The 16,193-nt window shown below is 46.0% G+C and overlaps 3 protein-coding genes across 6 annotated transcripts; 1 reads left to right on the top strand and 2 right to left on the bottom strand.

Annotated features, from left to right (window-relative positions):
* Positions 1-706: 706 nt before the first annotated feature.
* Positions 707-7,842, bottom strand: LOC125983219 (decapping and exoribonuclease protein). Of its 3 annotated transcripts, none has more exons than XM_049744253.1 (7): positions 7,693-7,842; positions 2,716-3,200; positions 2,100-2,326; positions 1,660-1,879; positions 1,432-1,567; positions 1,272-1,366; positions 707-1,151 (listed from the first exon to the last, which is right to left on the bottom strand). In XM_049744253.1, the coding sequence occupies exons 2-7, from the start codon at positions 3,159-3,161 to the stop codon at positions 1,043-1,045; spliced, it is 1,233 nt and encodes a 410-aa protein (XP_049600210.1). In that variant the 5' UTR covers positions 3,162-3,200; positions 7,693-7,842; the 3' UTR covers positions 707-1,042. The 3 variants fall into 3 exon arrangements, with proteins under 3 accessions (XP_049600210.1, XP_049600211.1, XP_049600209.1); XM_049744254.1 differs by lacking the exon at positions 7,693-7,842 and adding an exon at positions 7,141-7,231; XM_049744252.1 differs by lacking the exon at positions 7,693-7,842 and adding an exon at positions 7,063-7,217.
* Positions 7,843-8,051: 209 nt separating this feature from the next.
* On the top strand, positions 8,052-11,564 carry LOC125983223 (inactive serine/threonine-protein kinase 19). The gene is made up of 7 exons (XM_049744258.1): positions 8,052-8,202; positions 8,379-8,474; positions 9,857-9,999; positions 10,413-10,648; positions 10,829-10,926; positions 11,042-11,189; positions 11,410-11,564. The coding sequence occupies exons 2-7, from the start codon at positions 8,381-8,383 to the stop codon at positions 11,459-11,461; spliced, it is 771 nt and encodes a 256-aa protein (XP_049600215.1). The 5' UTR covers positions 8,052-8,202; positions 8,379-8,380; the 3' UTR covers positions 11,462-11,564.
* Positions 11,565-11,700: 136 nt separating this feature from the next.
* On the bottom strand, positions 11,701-15,866 carry LOC125983224 (ras-related C3 botulinum toxin substrate 1). 2 transcript variants are annotated; one of them, XM_049744260.2, is made up of 6 exons: positions 15,511-15,866; positions 13,853-13,924; positions 13,484-13,601; positions 13,342-13,404; positions 12,999-13,158; positions 11,701-12,879 (listed from the first exon to the last, which is right to left on the bottom strand). In XM_049744260.2, exons 1-6 carry the CDS (start codon positions 15,543-15,545, stop codon positions 12,749-12,751), a joined length of 579 nt encoding a protein of 192 aa, XP_049600217.1. In that variant the 5' UTR covers positions 15,546-15,866; the 3' UTR covers positions 11,701-12,748. The 2 variants fall into 2 exon arrangements, with proteins under 2 accessions (XP_049600217.1, XP_049600218.1); XM_049744261.1 differs by lacking the exon at positions 15,511-15,866 and adding an exon at positions 15,466-15,488.
* Between the last annotated feature and the right edge of the window lie 327 nt (positions 15,867-16,193).

A 16,193-nucleotide genomic window follows, 5' to 3' on the forward strand; every position in this document is an offset into this window, starting at 1 on the left:
CACCTCGTCACTGGCAAAGAAAGCTCAGCGCCGCTTGTACTTCCTGCGGAAGCTCAGGCGTGCATGTGCTCCTCAGGCAGTTCTGTCTACATTTTACCGTGGCACCATTGAGAGCGTCCTCACCAGTTGCATCGCTGTCTGGGGTGGTAACTGCACTGAACAGAACTTGAAGGCCCTGCAGCGCATAGTGAATACGGCTGGTAAGATTATTGGTGCTTCGCTACCCTCCCTGAAGGACATTTACACCTCCCATGTCGCCCGCAAGGCAACCTCGATTGCCAGAGATGTGAGTCACCCGGCTCACTCTTTGTTTGACCTTCTGCCCGCACCACCAGACTCGCCAACAGCTTCTTTCTCCAGGCTGTTAGGGCCCTGAACTCGCTACCCCCTTCTGCGTAGCGTGCGGCACTGTTGCGCTATTTTCGGGAATGTCTGCTGTACGCGCACTTGCTCCTTTTTTTTTCTGCTCCTCCTATTTATTTATTTATTCATTATTTATTCAGCACGCTTTTGTTATACTTGTTTACTTGTTTGTCTGTTGTGAGCCATGTCTTGTCACCGTGGGATAGGGGGGAACGAAATTTCGGTTTCTTTGTGTGTCTTTGGCATGTGGACAAATTGACAATAAAGCTGACTTTGACTTTGACTTTGATAAGGATAATCTGGAAAACCCTGACACGCTTTGAACAAAGCACTTCCAAACATGTAAACAATGGAATTTTTTAATTTCTTTGAAAAATAGCAGCAGATGATAGCCACTTTTGAAATTTCCACACGAGCGTGACATTTTAGCATTTCTCACGTTTCTCCCACACGCCGTATTGCTAGGCCACAACACACACCTTCACCTGATTGCGGCACGCTGCATCAAAACGCTATAAGCTGCCAGCGCTTCTGTAAGAGCGCCGATGCTGCGGTTTCGACAGATCTTTGTGTGAACGTTTGTTGTTGCGTGTTCTTATTTAATCGCCTTTAAAAAAAAAAAAAAAAAAAAAGGATCTGGAGTCTTTGTTGAGCAAGGGCACCTCTCACGCGAGAATCTTTAGCTCATTTCCTTGACGTACCAGTCCGGCAGGAAAGAATAAGAGGAGTCCCTGTGGACCGAGTATGTCACATCACAGCCGGGGTTCCAGCCCAACAGATAGACCACTCTAAAAAACACACCACTCATTTCAGCTCCTCATGATTTGTAACAAGATAATGTATGTATTATTACAGACAAACAAGGCAAAAATTAACTTTTTTCCTCATTAAATATGCTGTGAGCTCACCGAGGATGGTCTTGGGTCGCCACACACTTGACAAACGACAAGAAGTCGCTGCAGAAGTTCATGCAGACGGTTGGCCTCCAACAGTTGTCCTCGGCCTGCTCCACAAGATGCAGACACATCGCTGCCATTGCCCGCTTTGCATTACACGCGACCAACTCACCTTGATGAGCCGCGAAATCTCGGAGATGCGAAAAGTCTCCACGGAGACGACGACTCCGCGATCATCCCGGAAGCCAGCCACGACGCGAGGGACTCCGGGGAGGAAGGACTGTGCCCACCACTTGAGCAGCTTGAACCTGACGAGATCCAAGAGATTGGTTCATCCACGATGAGCCCCAAAACTGTGTCTGCCTATCTTGATTGCACCGAGGCACGGGTTTGACCCCACCTGTGAAAGTTGCGGCGCTGTTTGGGGGTGCGAATCTCCGCGGCCGTCTTGAGCTCCACGTAGCAGGCGGGAGGTGCCGGAGCTCCCGGATCTTTGTCGCGGCAGTCCACCTCACCGGAGAAGAGTAGCCTGTGATTCGAGAGACGCGTTTGCACCACCGTGCAGAAGGCCTCGTTGGTGTTGACCGCGCCGCTCGAATCGGGGTAGCCGTCCATCTTATCTTGTAAGTCAAAACAATTTCATTTGACTTGGTGATATTCATCTACTCAGCCAAAGACAGTGATCATGTTACGGATGTCTCGCAATAATTATGCTGGTGAAGCCTGCTTTCGCTGAAATGCCACATCCCTCTGCAGTTGAGTAAACAACTCAGTACCGACATATGAGGAAACATGCTCCGTTCGGGTCTGAGCATAAAAGTATACAAGGTGCCTCCCTACCTGCACACATGTACTGCTCAAACTTGTAGCCCCAGTACATCATTTCCTGGTGTCTCCTGGTGCGATTCTCTCGGTCCCGGCGAGCGGCGTCTGTTTCCACCTCACTAATGTAGAGGGTGCCCTTGAACTTGGTGACGGCCAGCAACCAGCCCTCCTGCGTCTCATAGGGCGTGGTCAAAAGTTTGGTCAAATGGCCTCGCCACGTCACAAAGTCCACATCGAAACTTCTGCCGGGAGACAAAGAAAAAAAAAAGTAAGTGTGGCCACGTGCTTTAATTTTCGTCCAAATTGTATTGCGGAACTTCTGCTTTCGCATGGATACGGATTCAAAGCAGCAAAGCTAGCCGACTAAAAGGCTAAGCTACTGCTATGTGGCTTGTAATAGGCAATGCCATTCAATTAAAACATGAAATCATGATGCAAAAACTCTTTTGATTTGGAACATTCTGTCTAGTTGCTATGACTGTGTTTTGTACAAGGTACAGTTTGGCGTACTGCTTGAAGAATTTCCATTAATTTAAGTAATTTAGTTTTAGGTTGCGATTGCTGTTGTGAAACAAATCCAATCGCATCTGTATTGTGACATCATAAGTCCACAATTCCCACCTCTACTTACGATGAAGACGACGCGTCCGACCTCCATGTCAGCTTCGGTCTGTTGGCCAGGATCCATCGGAGGATGTGGTCCAGCTTTTCCTTCACACTTTCGTCTCTCTTTATATAACGGTCCCTATACCCTTGCCGCAGGTCAAAGTATGGGCTTTTCTCAGGTTCCACGTAGTACCTCATCTGCCTGTTATCGTTGAAGAACCTGCGTTCTGAGTCTAAGGAAAAGCAACCAACTTCGACTGGCTGCTTGTACAGGGGGAAGTCTCTTTCGTACAGCTCACTGCTGGTGCTCAAAGTTTGAGGGCTCGGTGGCCCAGAGGAGCAGTGCTGCTGGTGGTTTGGTTTGGAAGATTTACTATGTCCTCTGTCATTTTGTTCATGATCATCTCTCCATTTCTTGCATAGTTGATGCTGGTGCTGAAAGCTGGAATTGTGGGATCGGTGCTGGTTCATGTTTGCCTGATATGGAGACAACGTAAAATCATGCCAATCCTGCAAAAAATTAAGAGAAAGTACAAGAAATGATGCAGTGAAGAATCTCGATTGATAAGTCACGAGTAGCGGGTAAGAAAATGCAGGGTTGTCCAAAATACATTGTTAGAATAAAGAGAGACAGGCGTGATGTTACATCACAAATGTGCTGCTGGAAGAAGGGTTAAAAAATCCCACAAAACACACTTAGAAACGTTGTGGAAGGCCTCTAAGGGAGGAGTTACAGCTGTTATTACAGCAAAGGATATTTTATTTTAATGTAATTTTAAACACTATGTCAGAATGGAATGACAGTGTAGTGTAGTTGCATACAATAATATTGCATATGGACGCGAGTGCATGTGCATGTCTGATAGTGTTGGGGAGATTGAGGACTGTTGGCTCAAAAGGTTATGCTCTTTTTGCCCCCGAGTGTTGGTCAGAACACAGGATGGAAGATGTGGTTCAGTTTTGGTTGCTTTAATGGATAATTGGCAAAAAGGGTATAGGCACACGTTTGATGATAGAAGTGTGTGTGTGTGCTTGCACGTGCAGTGGTGTTGGAGTAGTAGTGCTCGTAGTTAGTGCATGTTGCATGCTTCTTCCTGCTTGCTACCTTCTGCTTTCAGCTACTGCCGCCGGCTAGCCCCCTGTTTCCGGGGGCGAAAAGAGGAGCCGAGTGCGTAAGTCTCCTCAGCCGGTACATAGCCTCTCCACCGTCAAGACTTCTGCATGCCTCCTCGTGGCCACACATGGTAACTGGGTGCCTCACGGCTCCAGGCCAAATTGCAGGGGATCGACAGGGGGAGCAACAGTGGGCCCCTCGGCGTGATGTACAGGCCCACCGGCGCGGGGATGTCCTGGCGCCCGCTAACCACTGTCCCAGCTATGGGTGAAATAGCACCCCCGCTGCCTTGTGGGTATCGTCTGGAACGAAAAAGCTAAGGGGGCAAACCCCGACAGAAAACCCGGCTTGGACTCCGGTAGGCAGACTCATGCTTCAAAAAAGCATTGTTCTGGCAACTCCTGCAGCCAACCTGATGCCACATGTATCGGTTCACCGTTCCTTTGGATGACAACAGGAAGGCCGAGAGGGGAGCCCTGATGCCTGGGAAACTCAAGGCTTCCAAAAGGCTACCCATCAATCCTTGAAGAAAAACGCGTCGCACTCACAAATTACAAGCACACTCCAAACACCAAAACTCTACAGACCCTCCGATCTTCTAGGGGGAAACTCCAACAAGCCGCTAGACGTTGTGCCAATGACTATTGGCTACAGCTCTGCAGCAACATTAAAGCAGCTGCTGACACAGGCAACATCAGACTCATGTTCGATGGCATCAAAAAGGCACTTGGACCATCACCCCGCAAAATCGTCCCGCTGAAATCAGCTTCGGGAGAAACCATCGTTGAACGTTCTAAGCAGCTGGACCGCTGGGTGGAACACTACTCAGAGCTCTATGCCAGGGACAACAGCGTCTCTGATGCAGCCCTCAGGCATGTACATAGAGCACCTACCTGTCATGGAAGAGCTTGACATGGAACCAACAACTGAGGAGCTAAGCAAAGCAATAAACAGCCTGCCCAGCGGAAAAGCTCCAGGCACCGATGGGATAACAGCCGAAGTCCTCAAGTGTGGGAAGCCTGCTCTTCTGCATAGACTGCACAAGCTCTTATGCCTGTGCTGGAAAGAAGGCTCTGTCCCACAGGACATGATAAATGCCAACATCGTCACCTTGTACAAAAACAAGGGAGACAGGAGTGACTGTAACAACTACCGTGGCATCTCCCTACTCAGCATTACCGGTAAGCTCTTTGCTCGAGTTGTACTAAACAGACTCCAAGTCCTCGCAGAGAAGCTCTACCCAGAGTCACAGGCAGGGTTCAGAGCAGGAAGATCAACTCTGGATATGATCTTCACTCTGAGACAGCTGCAGGAGAAGTGCAGAGAACAACACAAACCTCTCTACATGGCCTTCGTTGACCTTACCAAGGCTTTTGACCTGGTGAGCAGGAGCGGGCTTTTCCAACTGGTGGAACGGATAGGCTGCCCGCCAAAACTCCTCAGCATCCTCCAGTCCTTCCACACTGACATGAAAGGTACTGTCCAGTACGATGGGTGCACTTCTGAGTCCTTTAACATCCGCTGTGGTGTCAAACAGGGATGCGTGCTGGCACCCACTCTGTTTGGGATATTCTTCTCTCTCCTCCTGCGCCAAGCCTTTGGAACATCAACTGAGGGAGTTTACTTACACACCAGGACCGACGGCAAACTATTCAACCGATCCCGACTGAGAGCAAAAACCAAGATCAGACCACTCACCATTAGGGACATGTGGTTTGTTGATGATGCAGCATTGGCAACACACACTAAGGAACACCTGCAGATTCTCCTAGACCGGTTCAGCCAAGCATGTCAGGACTTCAACCTGACCATCAGCCTAAACAAAACCAAGACAATGGGCCAGGGGGGCACTGTCCCACCCTCCATCACCATCAACAACTACACACTGGAAGCTGTAAGCACCTTTATCTATCTTGGGTCTACCATCACCTGCAATTTGTCACTCGATGCCGAGGTCAGCAGCCGGATTGGGAAAGCAGCTTCTACCTTTGGAAAACTGACACCCAGAGTATGGCAGAACAGCAAGCTCACCATTCATACAAAGGTGCAAGTGTACAGGGCCTGTGTCGTCAGTACACTCTTGTATGGCAGCGAAGCCTGGACTCTTTATGCTCATCAAGAGAAAAGGCTAAACTCTTTCCATCTGCGTTGCCTGAGACGCATACTGGGCATCACCTGGCGGGACAGGATCACAGACAGTGCAGTCCTGGAGAGTGCACAGCTCCCCACTATCCTCTCCTTGCTGAAGCAGCGGCGTCTCCGTTGGCTGGGCCATGTCTGTCGGATGGAAGACGGTCGTATGCCAAAGGACATCTTATATGCAGAGCTAAAATCAGGCAAAAGACAAGTAGGTCGCCCATTGCTCCGCTATAAGTATGTCTGCAAACAAGACCTCAAATCCTTCAACATCAACCCAGCCACCTGGGAAGACGTCGCCCAGGATCGCCACAAATGGCAACAGGCTCTCCGAAACGGGCTGCAGACCTACGAAATCACCCTGGCTCAACATCGAGACACGAAAAGGAAGTTGAGGAAGCAGCAAGCCACCATGCCCCCACCTTCACCGGATCCGGCCCACACCTGTAACATCTGCGGCCGTGTCTGTCTCTCACGGATAGGACTCACCAGCCACAGCAGACGCTGTGCAAAGAACACCTAACCTCCAGACACAAGAAATCTATGATCTTTCGAGACTGTGATGCCGATGATGATAGAAGGATGGTAGTAATGTCGTAAAGATGGGAGAGCAAGTGTGTGTAGTGTACATGGGTGCGTGTTTGAGTGTGTAAATATGGTTCTTGTGCGAGTGATTCTTGTTTGTATGATTCTTGTGTGATTCTTGTGAGTGTGTGTGATTCTTGTGGGTGTGTGAAGTATGTGGTTCTGCAACAGACAGAAATACAGCACGTATGTCACAAGCTCGACTTCTGAGGTCACACAACACTGGTAGACGGCACACGTTACATAACTGACTGGACGTAACTGCTCCACTATACTAAAATAACCATGAATGAAATACGCTAGACAACACACCAAACATAAGTCATCAAGACAAACAAATACATTTGCTGGCAACCGTTAGTCGCCGTGGCGCTGCGTAACGGCTGTAGTCATGCGTGTACGCTGCTAGTACAACGCGAGGCAAACTTAAAGGAGCGCGCCGGAGCTGTCAATCAAACGGCGCGCACACGAAACAAACTGCGATCGGACAAACGGCACAACAGTGGACAGCAGTAACAATTAAATGTATGCACTCACTTTAAGTCAGAAACGCACAATATCACGACAACACGCTCAGTCGATATCAGCAACTTCTAACTCCCGTCTGTAACTTACCGCTGCGCAACAAGCTGCAACAATCACGATGCAACAAAATACAACAATGGCAATGAGGTAAATCACGCGAGACTTAATGCGCAGTGACGTAACTTTCCGACACGACAACGTTCAACCCAAAATATATATTGATTTCCAGCATCAACATAGGAACCTTTCTAACAGATAGACTAAAACAAATGAATTCCATCCGTACATAATCAACGTTTATAGCACTTAAGTCACTTACCTCAGAAGAATACCCCAGCAGGTAACACGGTTTAAGAAAACAAAAGTAGTGACATTTTTCTGATTTATTACCAGTTGGAGTCTTAAGGTAAACGTAGGGCAATGGTTCTTAACCGAACCGAGGTACCGAACCCTACCAGTTTCATATGCGCATTCACCGAACCCCTCTTTAGTGAAAATATATATATATATATATATATATATATATATATATTTTTTCATATTCAAGACATCACTGTTTATTACTGGTGCACAAAATGAGCATGAACATCACCTTGTTTAAAGAACATAACACAATGCATGAACTCAAAACAAATTACATACCTGCAAATCAGTGTGATTTCTGCTGTTGCCTTTGCGAGACCAGTTCAGATATGCATCGTCACGAATTTACAGAATAAATCAGGTGTGTTTGGACCTCCGCAGTGAAGGCTCTGCCGAACCCCTGAGACCGACTCACCAAACTTCTAGGGTTTGATCGAACCCAGGTTAAGAAAAAAGAAAAGGGACGTAATGGAAGCTAGCTAGCGGTTCGTGGTTCGATTTACTTCCAAACAGTGACCTGTGCTGTAAAAATGTGTCACTGCCGTTTGTTTCGGAACCTAGATCGCATTATTAAGGCAAAACCTGCAAGTTAGATTCGTAAAAATCAGCCCACAATAAACACAACACCACATCTGGGTCACACAGGTAGCATGTTTGAGCATAGAGGGCAGTATTGCCATTGAATTTGTATTTCAGTAGAAGAAGAAAAATCCACGGCAATGTTTTCGGCATGTAATGTCAAGCTAGCTCTATCGAAATGATGTATAAATGTCTACTATTGCCTCCCAGGTAAGTGCTTAACGTGTTATTGCAAATCACATCCCACTATTTTCTTATCACTTTCCATGTTCCTAGTCGGAATAGAATGTAACTTGTAAAGTATCCGAATAAAAAAATCGGTACAATTTTCTTTGTACCAGCTGAAACGAAATTGAACTTGTATAACATATTTTCTACATTCTCAGGTATGAACAGGAAACGAGCTCTAGTTTCCGATTTTTTCAAGGTGAAGAAAAGCCGAACCGCCACCGAGAAGTTTGGTCTCGAGTGTGATGAACAAGGTGGGTGCCACTGCTAGGGTGACCAGATTTGGGTTTCTAAAAAGGAGGGCACTTTTTTTTTTTTGTGGAGGGGGAATTAATCGGAGTACCGGTGTATATTATGACACAAATGACATGTATTATGACACAAATGACATGGTGTCTGTATAGCAATGGCATTTATTGGCCCGAATAACACAAAACAACATATGTACATTAACCAAAACATATTTATACTAACAAAAACATATGTACATTGACATTTTTGAGTTTTATAGTTTTACACTAAATTAAAAAAAAGATAAAAGAAATACAGCCATCGGTGCAGCATTTGGAAAATAAATTCTTCCTTAACAAGCCAGATGTGCAGTCCATTGACCTGTAGCTTTCATGGTGCTTAACTGTTGAAAATCATAGCTACCTTCTGCTGCAGAGACGGCTACACTCTCGGACTTCGTCACAAAAAAATCCGTGACATTGGATGATGAACTCTCGCCCCTCGCTGCTTTTGTGCGCTTGGCTGAATTTATGTGCGCCTGCAGGTCGTTGGCAACTTTATTTGCCACAGACATGCAAGTGCCTGCCTTACATGTCAAACACTCAGCTCATAAGGATCATGACCCTGGTGAAAGCAGGGGAATTTTTTATTCAACTCCTCCGTGAACGTGCATCTTTGGTTCAGCATTGCTTGTAAACACGCAGTATAGACTGGCTAGCCCACCCTACTTCCTTCACACACACACACACACACACACACACACACACACACACACACACACACACACACACACACACACACACACACACACACACACACACACACACACACACACACACACACACACACACACACTATGCAAAGTGACTAGATTTGAGGAGAAGCGCGTGACTTATTTGCAAACCATACAGAGAAACCTGGAATTGAGTGAAATGGAATGGAGTGGCAATTCTATTAAAAATGTACTGTACATGTATTATGTTTAAGGCAGTTGAACAAAATCCCGGTGGATTTCGAAATTCCCCAAGGACATTTATTTAGGTCTCAAAAGTAGGACATGTCCGGGAAAAAGAAGACATCTGGTCACCCTACTACAGCTCCAATTGTTTTACAGGGATGAGAATTTTCCGCAGATCCGCTAATTTCCGTGTTTTTTTCTGTCTAAAGTATCTTCGTGAATCGAGTAAATCCGTTGAGAAAATTATTTTTTTATATATGGGGGTTGCGGCCGGCTAGCTGGCCGGGCAACGTTAGCCTCGGCGACTCTCGCGGGCATTCCCCTGCCTGCCGCGACAACGTGTATAACCCCCCGCTACTTTTCCGTGCTTTTTCACATTTGCCATTCTCATCCCTGGTTTTAAGTGGCGATAGTTATAGTTGGGTCAAAAATGCTCTCCAACCCAAGGTCCGACTGATGTCCGAGCTAGCCTGGAGTACCTCATGACGCTGTCCCCCAGAAAGCTTTTCAATGACACTTTGCCTCAAATTGTACTCAAGCACCAACTATACAGCATTCACCATGACAAGACTCAGGTGGACAAAGAAGTGGTGAGATTACTTTTTTTTTTTTTGTCAATTTCAAAGCGATTTCTTCTTGTTGTAATAGCGTATCTGTGACATGCTTTTGTCCAAATATGTCAAGAGACATAAATTACACTACACACCCTTTTTGTCTTTTTTTGTTCTTGTACTTGACTGATGGACTACCCTGCATCTGGAGCCAGAGAGCAGCCAGTGACGTTCTTTGTTCACTTTTCGCTGAAAACAGTTTTATGCGTGTTTTACGAAGGCTCCCCTTATGGACTAGCGGGAACCTTTTAAGCAATGAACTTCACTGTTTGCATAATTTATCGAATGCCTTTTAATCAGGAAGGGCTAACTTCGGTCTGTGAAAGCATTTGCCTCTCGCACCCGTTACCTCGATGGACTGAGTGTAAAAAGCACATACAAAACGCCTACAGAATAAACTGCGTGAGGATGGGGAGCTGCTCATGTTCCAGCTTGGCTTTGACGCCGAGGCGTTCGGCCTGGTCTTCACGTCCGACTACAAGGCCAAAGTGTCCGCCGCAGAGGAGGGCAGAGAGACTCGAGGGACCGTGGACAAGTTCTTGGAGAGAGTGTTGTCTCCTTGCACGCATTTGAGCTTCAACAAAGACCAAATGATCAGAGAGTTCGTCTTCACAGATGCTGAAATCACGTATGTGAAGAAAAAAAAAAAAGTGGAATATTTGATGGTGAAACTTAAGGCCTTTGCTAGTTAGTGTAATTGTTCATGTGGCCTTATTTTGTGGAGTGAGTTGCCTTTGTGATGGTAACCAGAGCACAGTGTAGTAATAGAGCAGGAAAAAAAATCAACAATTTTTGGGTTGGCCTCTAGGCAACTGGTGAAGGCCGGGGTCTTGACTGTGAGAGACGCTGGCAGCTGGTGGCTTTCTATTCCCAACTCTGGCAGATTCACCAAACACTTCATCCAAGGTAGTTGTTGAGATATACTCGGACGGATTTATGTTGGTCACATTGATAACTGAAAGTGTGACTTGGTGCTGAAAAGTTTTTCAGTAAACGGCCAAACACTGTCGCCTCCTGCTAGGTCGCAAAGGTGTGCTGGGCATGGTGAAGAAGTCCAGGTACGGAGAAGCCTTGCAGGCCGAGCTTGAGGGGAGGCGGACCACCTCGCAAGTTAAATTCCACATCAAGTACCACATCCACGATCTTGTTGGCGCCGAGCTGGTGGACAGGCAAGTGGCCGTCTCGTGTTCTGTTATCCAGAATTGTCGACATCGGTGTACAGTGGAACAGTTCAGAGTTTAAGAAAAATATTTTGGAGGGAGAACGCGTCTCAAGTCAAATAGAACTTGAATTCTTCTGTCTGATAATTATTCAAAGGAAATTACAATCCAAATTTATATTTGCAACTGAATTCTGAAAAGAAACACTTTTTTCTCTCTCTCTCTCCAGCATACGGACAACTTCGGGAACTTTGTTACGGTTTGTTGACAAAGCGAAATAAGCTGCTCATCTTGTAACGTGTCCGCAAAACCTTCGAAAGGGTCCATCTATTATATACTTTGTCAGACTCTGGATTTAAGTAATAAATGCATTATTTGTTTGAATTGCGTTGGGCATATCAGTTTGCTCACTGCCAGGCCTTAAGTCAGTCGACTCTGATGTGACTTAATTAAGAAGGGAGACAAGAAAGTATGTATCACCGAGTCAAAAGTGTATTTTTAATGATGGATGACAACCCTGTTCAATTCTATTGGACTTTATTGGCTTTTTCAAAGACACAAGAAAGTGACAACCGCTTTGTATCCATAAAAACAAAAGCAGTCACAAAGACGTTGGCTTGACTTAAAGCACAGTTTGATATCCGAACACAAAAAACAACAGATGAGCGATGGTTCCTTTAACCCCTTGTACTTGGAAAGAGGCAAAAAAATATATAGTGATACTAATGTTAACATTTTTCAGTATACATCGCACTTGCATGCCATCGGCGTTGACACAGACAGGTGTGGTAGAGAGGTCAAGGTCGGGTTAGTTGTTAGAGGCGGCGAACGAAAAAGCATATTCCTAGTGTTAGTCCAAAAATACAGTGAGTGGAGTGTAAGATACACAAAAAAAAATCACATAGCAACAAAGAGTAGTACACTCTACTATGCCAAAATTGACAGTAGCTTTGTTTGCTAACAGACACAGATGCTCATTGTCTAAGTGACTTCACTTTGCCAGTAGTGATGCGATTGAAAAAAAAAAGGTTGCTGATAAATGCCCAAGGAGCATCAATGGTGCTCTTGATTCCCTGCCACCAAAAGTTAAAAAAAAAACTACATTGTGACAGTTTGCAACATAGCTGGGTGGGGGGTGGGGGGATGCTTTGCCTGGATGGTTTTAGGAGCGTTTGCAGGTTAATAGCACTGTCGGTGTAAAAAAGTAATTGCTGGTGAGGGAGCAAACAGCAGCGCGGATGCATTTCCGGAAGCGTGAGGCTGCGTTTTGCAACCCGAGTCCCGCTGACAAGAACCCGGACTGTAAACAAAATGAGGGCAGCGAATGGATCAAACGCAAGGCCTCAAAGTTTGACATTTCCATTCTCATCTCAGCGGTACACAACGTAACGATCCTCGCAATGTCTGAACGGGAGAAAGTAGTCGCTCGAACCGCCGCGGCTACGTTTACAGGAAGCAATAAGTACGGCGTTATCTGGTGGCTGTGTATACTGGTGTTGTTTCCGCTGGCGTTGTTTCCGCCGTCGCGCCTCCCGCCGTCGCGCCTCCCGCCACCGCCAGGATCGGCCTTAGAGAAGGCTGCACTTCTTGCCCTTCTTCTTGACGGGCGGCGGGCACAGGACGGCGCGGATGGCCTCATCAAACACAGTTTTAAGGCCACGCTGGGTCAGGGCCGAGCACTCCAGGTACTTGACGGAACCTGAGTGGGTGGGCGAGACATCCGGTGCAACACAACAATGCTAAATAAGTGCGGACGGCCGTGGCATCTGCTTTCTCCGGAGCTGATGACAATTTGTATTTTATTTGGGAGGTACTTACCAATCTCTTTGGCCATGGCAAGGCCTTGGGGATAGGTGATTGGAGTCAGTTTCTTCTCCTTCAGCTTCTCGATGGTGTCTTTGTCATCTCTCAAATCCAACTTGGTGCCCACCAAGATGATGGGGGTGTTGGGACAGTGATGTCTCACCTCAGGGTACCACTGCCGGCCAAAGTTAGCAGAGTTAACCAAAACCAACCAAAGCAGTGTGACTGAAAAAACATTTTAATTAACTCGTGTTTAAGAAGCGAAAACAAACAATATTCTGGTAAAAACAGCCTCTGTGTGTGTTTCGTGTTCCTGATGGGCTTCAAAACAGATTCAGGCGGCATCACGTTGACTCACCTTGGCGCGAACGTTTTCAAAGGAGGCCGGACTAACGAGCGAAAAGCAGATGAGGAACACATCCTGGCGGGCGGGGAGAAACGCTAACGTCAGAGTGCCAAATGCTAATGCGGTTGTGTGTGCTCGCCGTTCCGGTCAGTACCGTTTGGGGGTAGGAGAGCGGGCGCAGCCTGTCATAGTCCTCCTGTCCCGCCGTATCCCAAAGACCCAGGTTCACCGGCTTGCCGTCCACCATCACGTTGGCAGAGTAGTTGTCAAAGCTGAGAGAATTCACAGATGCAAGTGTACAGACTCAAATCTGATTATTATTATTTATTTTACAATTGAATTGAAAATCAGAAAACTTCTCCACTTGATGCATTAAGTCAGGAACTTTCCAATTCATGAAAAATACATGAAAAATTCTAGACCCCTCGGGAAGCTTGAGAAATGAGGGGAGGGGCGTGTATCACCACAGGGCGCCTTATTTCTGACCGCCATGGTCACGAGGAGGAAGACGAAGGCCACTCACACAGTGGGGATGTACTCTCCGGGGAAGGCATTGGTGGTGTAGCTGATGAGCAGGCAAGTCTTACCCACAGCCCTGCAGGAAGGACAGAGAAAAGCAACCAATGTTCAACTGTTTGGAACACTTACTGCATTTGGACTGTACGCAATACTGCCAAATGTCTGTCTCCTCGGATTGTAAATGCACTGGAGTTGAAAAATGTGTTTTTAAAAAATAAATAAATGAATAAATTTTTTAAAAAAAGCATTGCGATGATAGCAATGAGGAAACGCACATGGATATCCTTAGAACAGGAAATGAAATAGTGACGGGAAAGTCACATTTGCATTTTTTGGACTTTATTCAACTGTATTGCACAATACATAAACTGTCAAACTTGCCCAAGCAGATGTAAATACTTTACAGTGGTACTTACAAATTCAATTAGTTCCATGACAACGCTCATAGAAAATCAGTTGTGCCCATAAAACTGAATTGAAATGTTCAGATTACAGTCCAGCCAAAAAAAAATGCCAGAATGACTCAAATAGAAAGTAGCTTTACTTCTCTTTCCCCTATTAACCTTTACAGTTCATAAAATAACGCCTTCCAGAGAAATACAAATGTTTCTATACAGATACTGTAATATGGGTCATCTTCAAAGATGTGTTCTGTTCTGGCTTGATGTTACTGCACAGACATTAACTTCCCATTCCACTCGCTTGACAGTGAAATGACATGACATATTTGTTAATGTTTTCCAATGATTACAGATCAAGCCAGAAAAATACATTTCATTTCTGATGGTGCCAGATAAGTAACGTCAGGCATCATCAAATGTTTGACTTTGTTTCAGGTTTACTGTACAGTTAACTTCTTCTAATGAACACCAAAACGTGTTGACACATTTCTCTACCCATTATCTGTTTGTCAAACATCCTTTTTAAGCTTGCCAAGTGGATAATTTCCCTCCCCATTTGTTTGGCAGTTATTAACCTATACGATTAATGCAATATTTTGTGGAAGTGATGCTAGCAGTTTAGACAAGCGACAGTCTAGTTCTATTCCCTGTGGGGAAAATGACAAAGGGAAGCAAGTAAGCACGAAATGAAAGCCTCAGGTCAACATGGCAAATGTCCAACGTCGTGCGCGTATGCTGCAAATGTTGGCGGCGGTGTGTCAAAATCAAGGTGAAAAGGAGCACCGCCAGTAGATCCATGCATGACTCTGCTGCTGTGGCATTCGCCGCCACCACAACCACACCCAGAACAAGTTAGAAACGCGCACGCGCGCCTTCCCACGCGTTCCGAGATATCTCACACGCACGAGCTCATTTGGAGCCCAAAGCGAAAGGAATGCAAACATACGGTGGCCGCCAAGGCTTGCAAAAGTAAAATAAAACGAGACCATTCTCGGACAACAAATTGAGTCCCAACTTTTGAAGCAGAGCCAACATCAGTACCAACATTCATTTAAACACAAAAATCGAAAATACCGACATGCTAACTTTTACGATTGAACAATTTACAGCCAAGTTGAGGGAGCACGACAGAGGCGTTAAATGTTAAACACGCAAGTTAACGCAGTCGCTCGGCTATTCTTGTGCAACGTCTAGAAAATTGTATTATTATGATTACCAATTAAAGTGCGGAGGCCGACTGCCTCGCCCTCGATTGACTCACCCGTCCCCGACAACGACACACTTGATGGCCTGCATTGCGCCGCGCTCGATGGAGGAATGCTAAAAGGTTAGCTCCAGGAGCTAGCCGACGTTAGCTCGCAGGTCTTCCCTTTGTCCACTATGGCTTCGCCGCTCAAATGGCCCGCAAGCTTCGCACCAGGCGGTCCGTTGAAGTCGCGCAAGTGCTCCGAAGATACGGAAAGAGGCTGTCGTGGAACTTATGGCAATTTATGGAAGAGATTTACACAACTCTTTGATGCGGGTGGTTCCCTCGCTTACATTCCCATGCTGTCGAACGGTAAGCTAACGAAGCAAAACAGCGGCCACCACCCCTAAGAAGAAGGGAGAGGGAGAAAAAAAACAGCTACCGCCCCCAGATGGTGCATCCGGGCTACGGGAGCGTTACTCCCACGATTTATCTTAAAATAGACATATTCTACTTCAATTAATTATATTATTTCCATAAATGTAATGAATTAATTTGAAGGTAAACTACTATTTTGCACAAAAGCAACATTTTAGGTTTGCTACATAAGGAAAATGCCACGCGGAAGACTTAATGTGTTACACTTCTTGTCAATTGAGCGGAATTTTGTCTTACAGGCTGGTTCTCTAATTCCGGGAAGTGACAGCCAATATGCAATTTTTTCAAAATCAGTATCAGGTTACATCACCTTGAATGAA

Source organism: Syngnathus scovelli, chromosome 16 (genome assembly GCF_024217435.2).
Source record: "Syngnathus scovelli strain Florida chromosome 16, RoL_Ssco_1.2, whole genome shotgun sequence".
In the NCBI taxonomy this organism is placed as follows: domain Eukaryota; kingdom Metazoa; phylum Chordata; class Actinopteri; order Syngnathiformes; family Syngnathidae; genus Syngnathus; species Syngnathus scovelli.